At 51.8% G+C, this 18,927-nt stretch overlaps 1 protein-coding gene across 2 annotated transcripts; it reads right to left on the bottom strand.

The window, feature by feature from the left end:
* Window positions 1-857: 857 nt before the first annotated feature.
* On the bottom strand, window positions 858-17,976 carry Parvg (parvin gamma). Of its 2 annotated transcripts, none has more exons than XM_038342732.1 (14): window positions 17,902-17,976; window positions 15,841-15,920; window positions 15,491-15,586; window positions 14,541-14,605; window positions 13,893-13,995; window positions 12,542-12,682; window positions 11,746-11,861; window positions 10,665-10,720; window positions 10,268-10,290; window positions 8,749-8,807; window positions 8,490-8,558; window positions 5,478-5,579; window positions 2,582-2,654; window positions 858-2,230 (listed from the first exon to the last, which is right to left on the bottom strand). In XM_038342732.1, exons 2-14 carry the CDS (start codon window positions 15,866-15,868, stop codon window positions 2,121-2,123), a joined length of 1,041 nt encoding a protein of 346 aa, XP_038198660.1. In that variant the 5' UTR covers window positions 15,869-15,920; window positions 17,902-17,976; the 3' UTR covers window positions 858-2,120. The 2 variants fall into 2 exon arrangements, with proteins under 2 accessions (XP_038198660.1, XP_038198661.1); XM_038342733.1 differs by having other exon boundaries at window positions 15,871-15,920; window positions 17,902-17,975.
* Window positions 17,977-18,927: the final 951 nt, after the last annotated feature.

Here is an 18,927-nt window from a genome sequence, read left to right as displayed (position 1 = left end):
CACCACACCACCACCACCACCACCACCACCACCACCACCACCACACCACCACCATCACCACCACCACCACCATCACCACCACCATCACCACCACCACCACCACCACCACCACCACCACCACCACCACCACCACCACCACCACCACCACTCGCCCTCATGAAGAAAACAGAGAAAGAATAACATTTCTGGGCCAGGAGGAGGGTTCTCATCTGTCACCAAATCTGCTAGCTCTTCCATCTTACAAGTCCCAGACACCGTAACTGTTCGACAGACTGTCAGTTATTAAACTGCCTGGTCTGTGGTATTTTGTTACAGCGTCCAGAGCTGACTAACACAGACTCTCAAAACCGGCAGTCATTAGAGGAAGGACATGTAAAATCACACAGTGAGAAGCCACCACACACCCTCCAGAATGGCTAATACCAAAAAGACAGACAATGCCAAGAGCTGGCAAGATGCAGAGTAACCAGAACTCTTGGGTATTACAGGTGGGAATGAAAACAGTATATTTACTTCTTAAAAACTGTTTCTCAGCATCTTACAGAATAAAACAGACAATTACTTATGAATCAATCATGTCAGTCCTGGGGAAGCCAGGGATTATTATTATTATTATGGTTTTTATTATTATTATGATTTTTTAAATTTTTTAAAAATCTTTATTTATTATGTATATGGTATTCTGTCTGCATGTATGCCTGCAGGTCAGAAGAGGGCGCCAGATCTCATTACAGATGGTTGTGAGCCACCATATGGTTGCTGGGAATTGAACTCAGGACCTCTGGAAGAATAGTCGGTGCTCTTAACTCTGAGCCATCTCTCCAGCCCTATCATTATGATTTAAATTTGCTATGTGGAAGTAAGGACATGGGGGGCCAGGTGGGCAAGCAGGCAATGAAGAAGGAGAAAGGGAATCAAGAGTCCAGGAGGTGAGGGTGGACTCTGGCCACCATGGCTCAGGATGCTCCAGAGAGAACAAATGGGCATAGAGGAAGGCCTTCGTGGAGGGGTTACCTGAGGTAGAGGCAGCTAGGCACCAGCTACTGTCATGATGACCCTGCCATGGGAGAGGGCCATGTCACAGAGATAGTAAGACAGAGGAGACATCTGATGGGACCACCACTGTTGGAGCAGGCAAGGGGACAGGAGCTGGGTGGAGGGAAGAGCCTCTAGATCGCTCACACCAGAAATCAGTGCCGCAGGTCACTCCTAGCTCCATCCACTGCCCTGGGAGGATGTCGTGTCCTGTACAGACTCGGCTTCAAAGTCCCCCAAAGTAAAGATGTTCCACTATACCACCCCAAACCTAGAAGACCTGGAGCTGGACAGGCAGGGGAAGTCCAGAGGAGTGACAACTGGGCTGGCCTCCCCACATCTCTGCACCCCTATGTGTTTGCAAGTCTGCACCCCGTGCATTGCATCTCCCCCCAGTAGCTTCTCCTCCAGCCCAAATGGACCCAGCTCAGTTCCTGAAGCTGTTTCTCTTTATAGGAGACATGAAGTCTCATAGGACAGAATGCCCATGGCTCCCCAAAGATGACCAGAGATAGCCTGAACCCAGGAACCAACTATAAGCTCTCTTCCCTGAGGCTTGGGGCAGAGCTCAGGACTGCAACTGTTCAATTCACTTCTCCCTCATAGGGCTCCGGTCTTTGGGTGACGATCCTGGGCCAAGTGGGAGGTAGACAGTCAGGGACAGAGTGCACTGAGCCTCTGGCTGGGGAAAGTCAGCTTTGTGGGAGGCTGGGCAGCCACTAACTGTCCAGGCATAGCCTTAGTAGACAAACTGGGAGCTGCCGAGGGCTGGTCTAGCCTGGGAACCAAAGTCTTTCCATCCCAGTTAAAGGCTCACCCAGAACTCCACAGGCACCCAGAGTGCCCTCCTCAACAGAAATTCAATTCATACAGCTGTCAAAATACACTGAGCAAAGCAGAGGTGAGCTCAGAACAGACCCCCATCTGGTGGGGTCAAAGGTATCAGCCCACGTGTATGCAGGACAGGCATGGGAGGGAAGCATGTCACCAACCGACAGTACCAAGGCTGGGATGGGAGGAACTGGGACTATTGGGTCCTCCAGAAGTGGCAGGCCCTGAGACATGGCTCGGAGAGGCAGAGGCAACTAGTTTGGGGTACCATAGGGCGCCCTGTTGCCCTCTGCCCTCAGTGCATGCTTCTGGAATAGGCTGTAGAGTATCCTCAGTGTGCTCTTGGCATCCTTGTTCACAATATCTGTGGGCAGAAGAAGCAAGGCAGCCTGTCAGGCCAGGTCAGGGAGGACCATTTGTTCCTGAGAATGGAGGAGGGTCCCTTTTCTTGTCTGAGCTTTCCCTGCATCCGTGTTCTCTCCCCCAGCAATGACTGGATGTCTGACTGCTCTGGACACTTATTCCCAGGGACTTCAGTCCCTGCCTGAAGACACGGGGGGCCAACAGCATCCCTCCTAGGAAAACCCACAGTCAGTATCTCTTTATGGACCAGCAAGCAAGGGGACCCCACGAGCAATGCTTGTCCCTCCGCTGTCACAGCTGCTCTCAGTCACATTCAAGGCTTGTCATCCAGGCAACGGGCAGCCGTGCTCACCTTCAGGGTTGACAGGGTGGCTAAGCAGGCCTTCATCCTTCAGCAGCTCCAGGGCTAGAGTAACATTGTGCAGCTACAATGATAAAGGCGATCGAAGTCAGCCAATGAGACCCTAGGTCCGGGTACCAAGCCCATGCTGTCACCAATGGCATCTGTCGTTGCCCATCCAAGGTTTGAATCCCTGGACCACAACAGCAGTCAGGGGACACCCAGCATCTCCTTCCATGCCCTGTGAATGGAGAGCCCGCTCCCTCACACAGAGGCTCTCATCAGCACACAGCCCTTAGCAGATGCCACGTGCTAGACTTGCGTGATCAAGCAGACATTGCTAGCGGGAAAGACCTTCACTGAGGAGAATCCATGAGGTGGGGGGGGGGAAGGGGGGAGGTGTTCTGGTGGAAGTGATACTCTGCATGGGAGTCTGTCAAGCGAGGGGACTTTGTCTCAGATGGAAGCCAGGGCTTGTAGGTGGTAGAGCCCCCTTAGAAGGTGGTAAGCAATCTTTTTTGCTTGGCAGGCCATCGGAGGAGTAGGGCCATGCAAACCCAGAACACTGGGACAATGGGTCACTGACCCACAGCTCCACAGGGCTAGTAACCCTCAGGATGGTCCAGACCAAGATTAAGCAGTCTGAATAAACGCAGACCAGTGCACACAGCTCAGGCCTACTTCTGTGTTCCCAAGTCCCTCCCCACAGAACATCCTGGGAATGGGGGCCTCCCCATTGCTGACACATTCTTATTGAAAGCGCTGCTTGTCGGCTACCCAGGAAGGAAATATCAGAAAGAGGAACTTCAACTCCCTGCTCTGCATCTCCAAGTCCCAGCTTGAATGCTCTTGACAAGGCAGCCTCTCCCCAGAAAGGCTCAGGATGTCAAGGAAGAGGCGACTGTGGCCAGATGGTTTTGGAAACTACTGGGTCCTTCACTGTAGGACCTCTAGGAATCTTGAGCACAGCAGTGTAGGTCCGGGTATTTATATTTTTCCCTAAGTTAACTGACTGCAAACTACATTTGCCCCAGTACCTCATGTGGCCAGTTTTGGGGACTGCTTTGTTCATACACTTCTAGGGATTGGCTTCAGGGCCTCCCACACAAGCTTTATCACTGAGCCATATCTCCAGGCCTAGATCTACTTTTTATTTTGAGGCAGGGTCTCATTAAACTGTCCAGGCTGGCTTTGACCTCTCTCTGTAGCCCAGGCTGGCCTCGAACTTGTGATCCTTGTGCCCCAGCCCCTCCAACAGCTGGGGTTGCAAACATGCACCAACCATGAGGACACCTCCACTCCAGTTTCTTCCACTGGCCCCTCCTCTCTTGGGCCCTGAGCTAAGCAGCTGCCCTGTTTCCCTCACTTATTTCAACTCGAGTTCCAAAGCAGGTTCTGATGTCCTGGGGGTGAGAGCTGACTGTGCCAGGAATATCGGATGCCTGTGTGGCTGCCCTGGCCTGTAACCACCCTTATTTTATTTTTACATTTATCAGCTGATGTGCCACAGCATGCGCGTGGGGATCAGAGGACAGCTTGCAGGAGTCAAGTTCTCTCCTTCCACCACGTGGGTTCTGGGGATCAAACTCAGGTCATCAGGTTTGGCAGCAAGTACACTTAGCCACTGAGTCATCTGGTCAGCCCATCGCTCTCATATTTTTAAAAAGAGTTGTTGCCCATCAACTGTGAGCCTGCCATATGCAAGGCCCAGAATGGGGACAGCACCTGCTCTCAGGGAGTCCATGTTGAAGGGTGTGTATGCACGACTCAGAGAACACCGGCTTTCCCTTAGCATCCTTCCTCTATGAAGCGCGTGAACCAATGATCTGGTCAGGCTCCTGAGAGGCACACTTAACTCTCCCTAGCCTGTCCTTTGCTTCTGAGCCATTTGAGATGATAAAGAGAAAGCTCCGTGCTCTACAGAGCCCAAGAAAGGCCGGGACCCAGGAGATGCATTCCTATCTTCCTGAGAGATAATTGAACGTGGGAGGAAGTCAGAGCTTCCTTGTTCTGGTGCTTTGATTTCTGCAAAGCATATGATCACCCCCCCCCGTCTCTGTCTCTGTCTCTCTGTGTCTCTGTCTCTGTCGTCTCTCTCTCTCTCTCTCTCTCTCTCTCTCTCTCTCTCTCTCTCTCTCCCCCCCCCCCCCAGAAATGAGCAGTGGCGCACTGAGAATGAAACTGCAGCGCTGGGGTCGCTCCACAAGAGAATCACCTGGGGTTCCGACTTCCAGCTAAGAACCTGTGAGCATCATCAGCCATGTTCCTGCGCCGAGTCTCCTCTACAAACCCCAAACTCCCCTCTTGGGCTCTGAGCTAATGTCCTGCTTCTGCATCTATTCCCTCAAATAGGATCTAATGGTGGGATCATGAATGCTAGACCTCTGCCCACTATCCTGGGCTGGTTTTGAGCATGTGAAGTAGCAAGCACAGGCCTTGGGTCCCAAGAAGCCTGGTTGCTGAATGACGTGGACATTGGTCCACATTGCTGAGCCTGGGTTCTACCTCCCTCCAAAGACTCTTCTCATGACTCATTCCTGAAGTCTCACTTGATGGATGCAGGTGTGTCCCACACTGTGAGCCTCCCATTGGCTCACCCTGCTCCTAAGAAGGGTGCCAGGGTGAATGGATAAATAGGTACGCAGGCATTGGATGAGGTGTTGGATTTGTGGATGGGTACATTAATTGGTGGGCGGATAGGTAGGTGAATGGTGTCAATGCGTGGGTGGGTGGACACCTGGATGGGTGGGTGAATGGGTGAGAAGATGGATGGGTAAATGGGCATACGAACAAGCTTCTCTTCCACCTTCCTCATGGCTTGCAATTGAATAAAGACTGTCAGGACAATGCCATAAATCTGTCCACCACCACCCCAAAAAAGCCATGGAGGGAGACCTTGGCAGCTTACCATTTCCGTGGGAGAGCTGGGAGTGAGATAGAATTCTTTCAGATGCAAGAAGAAGCCTTCCAGCTGTCCGATCAGCAGCAGGAGGATGACGCCGTCTGCAAACTACGGGTGTTGCGTGTCAGTCCTAACCATCCCCACGGCACGCTATGAACACCTGGTTCCCAGCTGGACACGGTCGGGTGGGACCTAGCTATAGGAAGTCGATTACTGGGGGTGGGTCCCTGGCTCCTTCCTCCTGGACTCTCACCATGATGTATACAGCTGTCCTCTACCGGATACTCCTGTCCCCATCATATTCTGCCCCAGCATGTGGAGTCAAGCAGAGAGACCAAGCCTGAACCTGTGAGCAAAATAAACCCTTCCTCTCTTCGTCCCAGGCATTTGTCACAGTGACATGAAAGGAACTAACACGCTAAAGAAAGGAACCAGGGTTCCCGTGCGGGAGAGGCTGGCCTCGCAGAGCGGTTTACATGCTGAAAGAAGTTGCGCCACCTCTCTGAGCCTCACCTCTCTTCTGAGAAGTGGGGATGCCATTCCCAGCTGCATGGGGTTGTCAATAGCAGCATGAAGCAGTTTGGGGGCTTTCTGGCTCTTAGAATGCATTCAATTAAAAGAGCTGTTTCTAAACTTACTATGAAATAGTCTCATTTTCTCTCTCTCTCTCTCTCTCTGTATGTGTGTGTGTTCATGTATGTACATGTATGTGTATATGTGTGAATACCCATGCACATATATGTATGTGCATGTAGATGCCTAAAGACAACCTAGGACATTTATTATTGCTTAGGAACAGTCGACCTATTTGGGAGAGGGAGAAGACAATATCTCACTGGCCTGGAACTCACCAAATAAGTAGGATAGCTGGCCGCAAGCCCCAGGGATCCACCTATCACTGCCTCCTCAGTACTGGGTTTAACTATGTGTACCAGGGTCTGGAGACACAGCTCAGCAGACAAGACCACTCTCTGCTCTTACACAGAACCAGGCTTTGGCTCCCAGCACCCACACGGCAGCTCACAACCATCTGTAACTCTAACCCCAGGGCTTCTGACACCTTCTTTTGGCCTCTGCAGTAATCAAGCACACATGTGTTACACACACAGCTGCAGGCAAGCGCTCACACCTATAAAAACAGAAACGTGTGCCACCACACCCCAGGATTCTGACCTGCCAGGGAAGTGCTTCGCCAGCTGAGCCGCCCCCCCCCCCATCACGTCCACTTTTAAATGACAAGTTATTCCGTGAGCTACAGAGAGATGTGTGCAAACAGAGTGTGTATAAAATTCCCCCATCAGGCTAGGCAGAGAGGGGCACACGGGCCCATTAATATTTCTGTCTGTTCTGTCTGCATGCGCTGAGATAACGCTGCCGTGAGCATGCCATATGCTAATGTAATCCTTCTGAATCTCCTCAAAGATACAAAGCACAAGATGGGATGCTGCAGAGAGACGCCGCTCTGGCTTTAATGGAATTTCCCCCCATTAAGTCTGTTCGGATGCTATTAGTTTGGGCGTGGAAGCTTCGCTACTGCTGTCCTCAAAACGTAGCTGGGAAAACCTAACTCTGAGCCTATCTCCACCATCCCAACATGTCTAAACGTCACCTTTGCTCACCCACTCCTGTCTGACCGAAGGGGGGAAGGATGAGGAAAGCGAGTAAACCAGGGATCCCGTCCTGTGTCTCCCAGAGAAAATGCAGTCAGAGATGAGTATGTTGCTTGGTGGGGGAGGGGTAGCAACAATGAGTCAAGCGACAGATACTAAATAACATTAAATAACAATGCTCCCGGACTCACAATTCCAAGAGGTGGAATTGTTCCCCTTTTATAAAGCAAGGAGCCTACGGTCCAGAGAAGTCCATAATTCACCCAAGGTCACACAAGACAGCCATATGAAAGTGTCCTCAGAGTCCAGGGGCACAAAGTGGCAGGCACAGGAAGGAAACACACATGCATATGGCCCTTAAGTCCGTGTTTCCACCTCACTATGTCGCCACAGTGCTCACAAAGCTCACATGACCACCCACCATGCGCAGTGGCTGTGATCATATACTTGAGCCCTGACTGCCTTGGTCCAAAACCTAGGACCACCCCTTAATCACTGTGTGACCTTAGATAAGTTACCTAACCTCTTTGTGTCTTCTTAAAAGTCTCATCTATTGAATGGGGTTTCATCAGTTCTCACATGAGGTGGGGGGTATTGCAGAGATCATGGCTGAGAGAACTTTGGTCCAGGCCAAACAGGTACCAAGAACTTTCCTGTTTGGCCCCAAACTCAGGAATATGTTGCCTGGCCCTCCCTAGAGAACAGCCACCCACTTGTCCCTGAGAAGACAGCAGCTGTGACCCGGTTTTGCATAGGTCTTGAGACACTGCTGATACCCACAGTCTGTGGAAGCCTGCCCAGTGTTCACCAGACCACATCACCACCCGGTAGGGCCCAGGCAGTGTCTGATCTCTGCATTTCTATCCCCTTGTGTTGTAGGAACACTAGAGAAACAGAATCTCGGTGGAAGGCATGGCTAGGTGAAGCACTTTGGATCTGCAGGCTTCTGCTCCCACCTTAGGGTGATTGAGTTTGTATCCTCATGGTGAGCTAAGCCCTCGGGACTCAGGACAGAGCCCACTGAAGACGGTGCTGAGTCTGTTTCGCCAACCGCTCAGAAAAGGACCCATCATGCTACATCTGAATAAACATGATCACAGGGGAGGACCTTCACTCTGGCTTCAGTACGCCCTAGAGTATTCCACACCCTAGGAGTCATTCTGATACATGAGTAAGAACAAAGCCAGCAGTAGAGATGGCTCAGCCTTCACAGCTTCCCACAGGCTCCCTGCCCAGGGGCCCCAGGAGCTGGCTCCCTATGGCAATATGCAGTACTGCCTGTCAGCAGCAAACCCTATTAGAGAGGACCCTGAGATCTCTGAAGGTGATACCTCACTTCTAGTCACACGGTAAGTTTCTGGGGCCCAGGAGCCCTTGTCCCTGCATGGGGACCCAGAAGTGTCCCTACCTGGGTGTCCAGACTCTGCACAGACAGGCCCAGGCGCTCCAACTTCTGGTTGACAAAGCTCACGATGGCCTAAGATAGAGGAGCAAGGACCTCAAGACCACTCAGGGACCCTCATGCCAGCTTCCAAACTGGGGTGACAGAAAGCCTTCCCTTCTATCACCCAGCACCCAACTAACGTGGAGTGAGACCAGAGTCCTCCCCATCACCCCGAGACACAGGCAGGTGGGTGGTGGGCGTGGGAAGCCTTGATCTCCCCTACCTCTTTGACGGCATGCACTTTCTCCGGAGCCAATTTAAATAATTCATCAAAGGCGTCTTCTGCAGACCAGAGCGATAAACAGATCATTACGATGCTGTTATCTTTGTGCCAAACAGAACATTTTCATGCAAAAGTTTCTCAGAAAAAAAACAGTCCCATGGGAGCTACAGCTTGATCTTCAGGTTCCTGAATGAAACAGGCCCGGGTCTGGGACATATGGCTTCCCTGGCTGAGAAGGAAACAGGGGGGGCTTCCCCCTCTGCACCTTGATTTCCTCATCTCAAACACCTGGTGAATGATGTCAGCTAGGCATTTTAGAGATTAAAATGGGGGATGGGAATGCATCTCTCGGTAACTTCAGGGGGGATAAGTGGGTGGTAGGTGGGGGATGATTGGGTAGATATATATCTGACTGGCTTTGTATAGATGGATGAATGGATAAATGGATGTGTGTGAGCATGTGTATGTATGACAGATGGATATATGTATGAATAATGGCTATGTGTGTATAAATATATATGAATGACAGATGTGTATATATATATATATATATATATGAATGAGGGATGTTTGTGTGTGTGATGGGTGGATATATGTGTATTTATGAAAGAGTGGATGGGTAAACGGTTGGATAGGTAAATAGCCAGATGTATGTATGTATAGATAGATGATTGGGTTAATGGCTAGATAGATAGATGGTTAAGTAGATGCTCAGTGAATGGATGGGCAATGGGGGATGGATGAACGGATGGATGAATATATAAATGGATGGGTATATAGATGAATGGATGGATGATTGTGTAGGTGTATAAGTGGATGGAGGGACAGTGGATGCTCAATGGATGGGTGGATGGATGGATGCAATCGATGAATGGATATATAAACGAATGGATATATAGATGGGTGGATGGATGATTTAGAAGGTATATGGATGGATGGATGGATGGATGGATGGATGGATGCATGCATGCATGATAGAAAGATGAGTGGGTGGGTGGACAGATGGACAACTGGAAGGAGGAATAAATTGGTGAATGGTTGGCTCGTCCAACTGCGGAACAGATAAGTGAAAGACGTACTAGGAGGTCAGTGCACTGGCCAGTGAACTGCTTGTTACATTAGCAGCAGCCGTTTGCACACATACCACCGAGAGTGCCCCATGTGCTAAGCACACCCACAGATTACCTCCGTTAGCCCTCACCACCAGCTAAAGAAGTGGGTTCCGGACGAGGGAACTGAGGCACAGACTGTGTGTGTCAGGGTTAATGAGTGACGGAGTTAGCGGCACTCAGCATCAGCACCCTTCTGCCTTCATGGTGTGGACTGTGGGTCTCTCCCCATGAGAACAGTACTAAGAAAACCAGCTAAAGGCCAGGCAGACAGAAGTAAGGACAAATTCGTGAACAAATTCTGCCACAGGAGAGTAAGAGACAAGAGAGGAAACGGTTAACCCCTCCATCACAGTTGCTTTGACCCCATCAGAAGAGAAAATTTTCCCTTCAGTTACTGAGTTACTTACGTGAAGGCTGGTCCTTGTGTGAGCTGGAGGAGAAATTGCAGGAGGCAGGAAAGCAATCAAAGAGTTAGCAAAAAGTCTGCAGCTCCCTTCATCACCTAATCTAACAAGCTTGGTGCCAGCAGGTGGCAAGGAGATAGGCTCATTTTCCTGGGCAATCAAGGCAGGGGAGGTGCAGAGACCCTGCATGCGGAGGGAGAGCAAGGCTAAGAGGCTGGCTGCCTTGTCCTGCACGCACACATCTCAGGACACTTGGATACTGTGGAACTGAGGATGTCAGGGCTGGGGGGGGGGGGTCTCTGCAGCCCGCTGGGGGTTGAGAAGCAGCAGGTCCAAAGAGGGTCTCCCTGCCCAGCACCCCCTATACCTCCCACCCAGCCAAAACCTGGCCCACCCTCACCGGTGTTCTGTGAGCTGCTCCACCAGCTTGTCAGATTTCAGGCCGGTCCTGGTGCTCTACAGCAGGAAAGGGGGAAGAAATGGTGTCACTCAGAGAACCCCAGAACCAAACCCACAGGGCCAAAGCCGTGTAAGAGAACCTAACATACTCTGCATAGCCCCCATCTCAGGATGCTACCATGGGCCAGCTTCATTGTCCACTTTCCCTGTGATTATTGAACCCATGAGGATAGATAGTACTATGGATGCCTCATTCCTAAGACACCCTGGGTGTGTGTGTGTGTGTGTGTATGTAAATGAATGTGTTTGTGAATGAACACACAAATAAATGGTCACCTCTGATTTTTTCCCTATTTTTAGTGTGCTTGTGTGTGTGCACACATGTGGATGTGGGAATACACACATACCATATTGGACATATGAAGGTCACAGACAAGTTTCTAATATATGGGTTTCAGGGATTGAACTCGGGTTATCAGGCTTGACAGCAAACACCTTTACCTGCTAAATTATCTTACCATCCTTCCTTGATTTAACGTAAGTTTGAGAAAGTCACGTAACTGCTCAGTAGTGAACTTTAAAAAAAAGACTTGGGAAAGGTGGGGATGGGTTTGACAAAGCCCAGCTGGATACAACTAGTTCTGTAAGGCAAGTGGAAGGAACACACACAGAGACACACATGCATGCATGCTTATACAAACACACACACACACACACACACACACACACACACACCATAGAACACAAGCTAACACTGCCAGAGAGCAAAGGTTTCGACATGATACTGAAGGTGGCTGTGGAGAGATGGCCACCTGTGACCCAGGAAATCTGGTGACACCAGCTGGCCTCCCCATCAGCATACCCATCCCCGCCTCTGCTAGGCAGAGCTGGCTGCTGAGAGCAGCACTGACTGGCCAGGGCCCTCCTCCTACCCTCCTTGTCTCTGCCAGCCCAGCTCCTGACTGCTGTCCTGATGTGATGTTCCTCATAGGCCCCTGGAGTCACTCCCCAGGCAATGACCCCCTGTAGATGCAGTGGCATTGAGCAACAAGCTCAGATGACCTGCGCCATTTCACAAGTACCTCAATGTGAATGACTTCCACCTGGACATTGTCTGGGAGGGGCAGGTCCGGCTGGAAGCGTTTGGCCAGGGCCACCAGGAGATGCAAGGTGGCCAGCAGGTCCTTGTTGAAGATGGCTAAAAAGGAGAAGACAAAGTCAGAGCCGAGGGGCCATCAAAGCCTGAAGACATCCTCAGAACTTTCCTGTGCAGAGAGAGTACTGAGGTCAGTATCTCTCTCCCTGTCTCTGTCTCTCTCTCTGTTGCTCTCTGTCTCTCTCTGTTTCTGTCTCTCTCTGTCTCTCTGTCTCTGTCTGTGTCTCTGTCTGTGTCTCTGTCTGTGTCTCTCTCTCTCTCTCTCTCTCTCTCTCTCTCTCTCTCTCTCTCTCTCTCTCTCTCTCTCTCTCTCTCTCTTTCTCTCTACCAAACTATGATGGGAAGCATGCACACACAGCACACACTTTTGTAAACAGGCAGAAAATTAATGTAGCTGGACAGTGAGTACCACTGGACCAGGCTGAGAAGTGTGGTGTGTTCTTAGACTCAGCAGTGGCTGTGTTGTTGGGAAGGCATTCTCCTTGGGCAGTACCGGCTGCAGTGGTACACCCAGGGCCGTGTGTGTAGGTCAGTTTCTCTCTCACCAGACACCTGACTTTGTGTCCAGCTTGTGCTCACACTATGGGCTGCCTAAGGCCTCTGTGTCCTTCCCTTCCCCTGAAGGTTCTTGGGTCGATGAATGTGTTGATCATCAAGTGAGCAGCCAGCACAGATGGTCCCGCCTCTCCTCCCAGGTACCAGCCAGGCTCAGCCCCACGTACTCTCCACGCTCCACTTGGCCTGTTGCTCTTCAACCTGCAGACTCTGGTTGGCGGCCTCCAAGATGACCCCTAACTTGCGCCTCTGGCTGGCTGAGGTCAGAGAGATTTCCTCCACTTCCAGTTTGAGGGCTGCCAGCTTCTCTAAAGCAAAAGAGCAGTAAGGACCAGGAAGCGCTGAGCAGCTGTTACAGGGATTCTGCCATAAGGATAATGCCATCCTGTTGGAGTATATGGATCTGTGGGATATATACAGTTGATGCCGAGCCCTAGGCAACCCCAGAACCCTTAGCCAAACACGATCATTATCCAAGGAGCCCCCACTCACATGGGAGATGGTGCATGAATGTGAGCTGGTTGCAATCCTTTGTGCCATTCCTCTGACCCACCTTGCCTTGATCATTTTGCCCATACCTTGGTCTCTGTACTGCTGTGGCCATGCCATTCCCACAGGGCAGCACCCTGCTTTCTGCATCAAGACCTGGGCATATTGTTCTGTGTCTAGAAGCCTTGGTCTCACCCATAGCCAGAGAGAGGAAGAGCAGTGAACTGTGCAGAAAGCTGACAGTGCCTGCTCTCTGTACCCAGAAGCCTCAGCAGAGGCAGGAGGATCACTCTGGAGCCCGTATGCCAAGCTCTGCAGAGTAGAGCCTTGAGGAGGCCCTGAGAATATGGATCTGGCCCTACCACGTCCAGGACCCCCTTCATTGCACAAAACATCTGCAGACAAGACAGCAGCCAGACAGGCACTTGGCCTGACTTTGAACATCACGTACAATGGGACCCACCAGGCACCCCTGCCTCTGGAATGCCCCATTCAAAGTAGCCTGGGTTCTTCAAGCAGCACAAGGCACTCTGAGGTCAGGGACAGTTGATGTCCCAGCTTCTTAATTATCAGACATGCCAGGTGGTGGTGGCACACACTTTTAACCCCAGCACTCAGGAGGCAGAGACAGACAGATCTCTGTGAGTTCTAGGCCAGCCTGTTCTACAGAGGAAGTTCCAGGACAGGCTCCAAAGCTACAGAGAAACCCCGTCTCAAAAAAAGAAATTATCAGACACTTCATAAATGCTGGATATGCCACAGTGTGGCAGAAGAACAGCAGTCCAGACATTAGACACCGGGTGGAACCTTAGCTCTGTCCTGCCATGCCCGGGAGTGGGCAGGGTCTCCACCTCTGCAGCTCTGAAATCTGGAAAGTCATAGAAGAGTCCCTTCTCCTGGAGCTGTGATGGGGACTGAGGCAGGAAGCCGCTTGAGGGATCGAGGGGGGTGCACTTGACTCCAAAGCCCCAGGAGCAACTGCTTAGGAAGCACAGGTGGGGATGAGGTGGGGCCTGGGCCTCTGCTTACGGAAGAGATGGTGCAAAATGAGTCCATCAAACATGTCCTCCTCCAGGCTGCGGACCACGATGTGCTCTGGGAGGAGCGTGGCATTGATCCACTCCATCAGCACCTGCCAGGCACAAGGGCACAGCTGACAGGGTAGGAGTCACCTGGCCAGGCTGTCATTTCAGGCTAGAGTGAGTTCTTCTACCCACCAACTCTTCAAGGTCTGCCAAGCGGTACCTCTTCCAGAAGGTTCTTCCTAATCTCCCTGGCCACGTGAGGTCTGCTCTGAGTTCCCAAAGACACTCCACCCAAGATCTCCCAGACACCTGCCTGAACCCGGAGGGGCTGTCATCCCGGTACGTGGAGTTTTAGTACCTAGGAGTTGCCATCGCTGTAGCAAATACCTAAAACTGGGCACATGGCTGTGGAACTGGGTGATGGCAACAGCTGGCAATGGGCACTCGGTTATAAAGGCCTAGATTGCCTCCACAAGAGGGTTGTAGAAACATGGAGGTGATTCAGGTGATGTCTCAGGAGGAAAGTAGGGGTTTTGTTGTTGGAAGAGAAGAAGGCATTGTCGGGGTGCGGTGTGCACAGGGGTGTGGTGTCTATAAGTCAGGGCCACCAAGCCTGGCTCCAGAGACTTCAGGGCTTGCCATGATGGTGTACCTTCTGCAGTTCTTCAAACTTGGGGTCCCTCCGGGAACTGGGGGATAGGTATTTCTTCTTTCCTCCTGGAAGCATAGGAGGATATGACATGCATGAGGACCCTGAGGACCCATCTCCCTGCAGGTCACCCTCTGACCCCAGGCCCTGGGGGGAGCCCTAGCCCCACCTCTCACTCACACTTCCTCATGAGCATTGGGAATGCACACTGAGACTCTGAGGTCACCCCTTACTCTGAAGGTCATGAAGTAGGTGTGTAGCATCTCCTACCTATACCTGCCTAGGAAGAAGGCATAGCCTGAAGGGGCAAAGGACATGTCAGACTGAATGGGCATCACCTATGCTGCCAAGTAGCTCTGGCCATGATGTAGCCTGTGGGCTTGGTCACTCCCTTCCATGAGGCTTTGGTCAGCAAGGTCTCCTCCACATTTTAAATTCTTAGAACCCACAAAGCATCAGGCCCAGAGGGGCTTTGTAGGTCAGCTGGCCTCGATGCACATGAAGAAACTGAGTCAGCACATGGGACTGACTTTCCCAACCTCATAAAATATAACCTGCCATGTGACCCACCTAGATGCTAGATCTCCCAAAACCTTGGAGCGTACCCACCAGCCCTGACAGGAGAACCAGTAGAACATGGTACTCATGGCTTGGGGTCAGCTACTGATAACATGAGTGGATTTAGTGAGTGAATGTGGAGGGGAGGGGAGGAAGAACGAGTGAGGGATGGAGGGAAGGAGGGATGGGGAGAAGGAGGGAGGGATAATATGTGAATGGATGAAAGGATGGGTGGCAGTTTATGGAGTGGACAGATGAATAGAGGGTGGGTGACAGACTGACAGACAGATGGCCATATGGGCAGTCCCCAGGTACAGCCTGCTCAGCCTAGTGACCTGGTCACATGCTCTCTCCCTCCCCTGACTCAACAACCCTTGTCCCTCCAGGACCAACACCTCGTGGGAGCTCCTCCTCTGTGGGCGGATCCACCTCCTTCGGGAGCTGCAGCAGGTTGTAAAGGGGCTCTGATTCCATCTTCTCCCTCGCTTTCCCTGGAGGAGACAGGTGACAGAGTGTGACAGAGTGCATCACTGTCCCCCAAGGCCCAGAATCACCATGTGCTCATTCTTTCATTCAGACTGGGAGAGATGGAGGATGGGAGCATGACTCGGACCGGACAAGACACAAAGAGTCAAGCAAGGGGGAGGGGCCTGGTGTGGAGACATCTGAAGCCAAGCCTTTCAAGAGATGGTGCCAAGCTGTGACGGTTAATCTTGATTGTCACCTCGTCAGGATCTAGACTCACCTGATAGATAAGCAAAGGCTCTGGGCATACCTAGATTCCCTCAGCGTAAGGAGAATGCCATCCCACACACTGGTCCTAGGCTGAAGGAGAGAGAAGAAAGTAACTGGACGTCATTTATCCTATCGTCCCTACACATTTTGACCAGCTGCCTCGTGCCCCCGCTACTATGACTTCCCGTCACAAGGGGATATCCCTTCAAATTACTAGCTAAAGAAGCCCCTCCTTCCTTAAGTTTCTTTTGTTGGTGTGTCAAGTGATTAATACACAGTCTGAGGGCAAAGCATGGGCAAAGGCTTGGTGAGGAAGTGGATTCCTTTTCAGCCGGTCACACAGAAGCCTGCCCACCTCTCCTGGCCAGGAGGCCCAGCCCTCTCTCGGCAGCCGGTATGAAAACCCAGCTCCCACAGAGCCTCAGACAAGTGTGGGAGGAGAACTCTGGGTCAATCTATATCAAGATAAACACCCACCAGTGGGGTAGAGTGGCTATCTATCCCTTCAGGGCCCCTGAATTCAAGACTAGACTCCCTCAGCTGTGAATGGGGTGCACCAGGCTGTAGGCCAAAGCCACCCAGACCTGTTCCCCATTCAATGCTGGCTTGGCTTGCAGAGGGAGACTGGCCCATCTGGCCTTTAATTCTGAATGAGGCTTTCTCAGATGGGCTTGGCATCCTGACTTGGGGTGTGGTCTCTTGGGGCTTTTGCTCATGAAGCACAGGGCACATGCTCCTTATGAAAAACAAGCATTTCCCAACCCCTCAGACACGCAAGAGGCAGTGTCAGGCCCGAGACCAGCAATCCCAGCTCACAAATGGCAGTGTCAGGCCTGACACCAGCTAATGCCTTCTTCCTAGCCTCATGATGGGCAGTGTCATGTTCAAGACCAGCAATGCCTTCATTCCCAACCTCATGATGGACAGTGTCAGGTTCGAGACCAGCAATGCCTCCACCCCAGCTTCATGATGAGCAGTGTCAGGCCCAAGACAAGCAATGCTCCCTACTCCCAGCCTCGTAATGGGCTGTTTCAGGCCTGTCTCCAACCCCCAGCCTCATGATGGGCAGTGTTAGCCTAAGACAGGCAATGCCCCACCCCCAGCCTTGTGATAGGCAATTTTAGACCTGCTTCCCACCCCCAACCTCGTGATGGGCACCAGAGAGGATCAGACTCAGAAGCTAATGGCCCCCTTCTGGTTCCCTAACCTACTTCTAGTTCTTCTGCCCACTTCCTCTCTGAAAGTTTCCCTTGTGGCATGGCCACCTTTGACGCTCCTCTTCAGTCCCTCATTCAGTCTCTGTATCCGCCCCATATTCCCAGGATCACTCAGATGTTTTAGGTCCAGGGTCAAACCAGGAAAAGCAAAAACAAGGAGCCCCAGAGTTGTGTGGAGGGAGAGGGAGGCACTGGTGGGGCCTGGGAGCCACCTTCCACAAACTGACTGCAGTCTGGAGACCTTGAGAAGCTGAGCCCCATCCTGGAGCCAGAAGGAAGAGGACAGAGCCCCTGGGAATGAGTCCCAAGCCCCATGAACTGAAGAGGAGGAGAGGTGGGTTGGAGTGGGGAGCCTGGCCCCCGCCAGCTCCTCCTTGCTCAGTCTGAGTGACTACAGGCCAGTCTGCTCCTTCTTTGGACTGATACATCTTTACAAGAAGGGGCTGGACCCTGTGTCCAGCCAAGTTCACACAGACCTGAAACTGCCCCAGCTGACCAGTCCCAGGTGAGTCCCTTCCCTGACCCGTTCGACAGTTTCTTTGTGGTGGGGGAAGCTCAGCTTTCCCTCATGCAGTGGAGAGCTCTGAAGGACCCTGGTCCACAAAACTGCTTCAAGAGAGGTAAGTAGGGCCCTTCTGTGTAGACAGGGCTCACAGCTCCTCTATAAAATGAAGATTCAGGGTTCTCGGCTGACAGACCCTCTCACTGTGAGGTCCCTGCTGAGATGCGGCTCTGGGATCCTATTCATGGTGCACCTCAGCCTTTCTCCGTGAGCGCCAGTCCCCGGGCATGTAAACAGGTAGAAGATTCTAGCAGCTCAGGAATCCCCCAGGCCAAAGGCCAGATCCACTCACCAGCCACTTCTTTTCACACCAGGAAGTGAAGCCCACTAGCTCAGAGGGTGACCAGGTTCCCAAGAGACAGGTTCCGGTCCGGAGGTGGAAGGCAGGGCTTATGCTCACTTCCTCTGCCACCCTGGTGGCTGCAGGCAGCTTCCTTCTCCGAGCTGCTGGTGAGTGAGGCACCCTAAATCCACAGCGAGATTGTCGGGGCCCCAGCCCTTGCACTGTGCCTAGTCTTCCAAGACTCCAGGGCATCTTGGGGAGTCTCTCTTATTTCCCTCCCTGCCTCTGCCTCTCCATGTCCAAACAATGGCTGTCTGAGCAGAAAAATGAGGTTAGGGCCCCCAGAGCAAACTGTGAGCTCTCCACCACTTTTGTTCCATAGTGTCCAACCTTCACCTCTGGCTCCGTCTGTGCAGCCCACCCATTGAGCAGCCCCCAGGGCAGTCCACTAACTAACTTGCTTGCTTGCTTGCTTGATTTCTTGACTGTGACAGTCTAATAGAGCCCAGGCTGGCCTCAAATTCATCAAGCTGAGGTTGACCTTGAACTCCTGATTCTCCTGCCCCGTCCCATTTCCTGCATGCCTGGATTACAGCATGTGCCGTGTCTTAGGTTTTCTGTTACTGGGAAGAGACACCACGGCGACGGCAACTTTTATAAAGAAAACATTTAATTGAGTTGGTGACTTACAAGCCAGTTCAGAGGTTTCGTCCATTACTATCCCGATAGGAAGCAAGGCAGCATGCAGGCAGATACGGTGCTGGAGAAGGAGCTGAGGGTTCTTACATCTTTATTCACAGGTAACAACAGGAAGTGGTCTTTGAGAGACACTGGGTGTGACTTGAGCATATATGAGACCTCAAAGTCCACTCGCACAGTGACACACTCCCTCCAATAAGGCCACACCCATTCCAACAAAGCTACACCTTCTAATAGTGCCACTCCCTTTGGGGGCCATTTTCTTTTAAACCACCACAGCCCACTACACCCAGCCAATGTCTCCTAGATAAAAGCCAGTCCTCTGGTCCCAGCCAG

This window comes from Arvicola amphibius, chromosome 9, assembly GCF_903992535.2.
Source record: "Arvicola amphibius chromosome 9, mArvAmp1.2, whole genome shotgun sequence".
In the NCBI taxonomy this organism is placed as follows: Eukaryota; Metazoa; Chordata; class Mammalia; order Rodentia; family Cricetidae; genus Arvicola; species Arvicola amphibius.
The sequence above is the reverse complement of the archived record's forward strand: the minus strand, read 5'-3'. Positions and strand labels throughout refer to the sequence as shown.

Excerpts from the sequence above, each read along its gene's own strand:
- Parvg (XM_038342732.1), bottom strand. The coding sequence starts at position 15,868 with ATGCCCAGAGCCTTTGCTTATCTATCAG. Across the intron at positions 11,862-12,541 it reads GGCCAAGTGGAGCGTGGAGA|CCATCTTCAACAAGGACCTG; the intron begins GTACGTGGGGCT and ends TCTCCTTTTTAG. Across the intron at positions 10,291-10,664 it reads GAGCAGCTCACAGAACACCG|CTCACACAAGGACCAGCCTT; the intron begins GTGAGGGTGGGC and ends TTTCTCCTCCAG.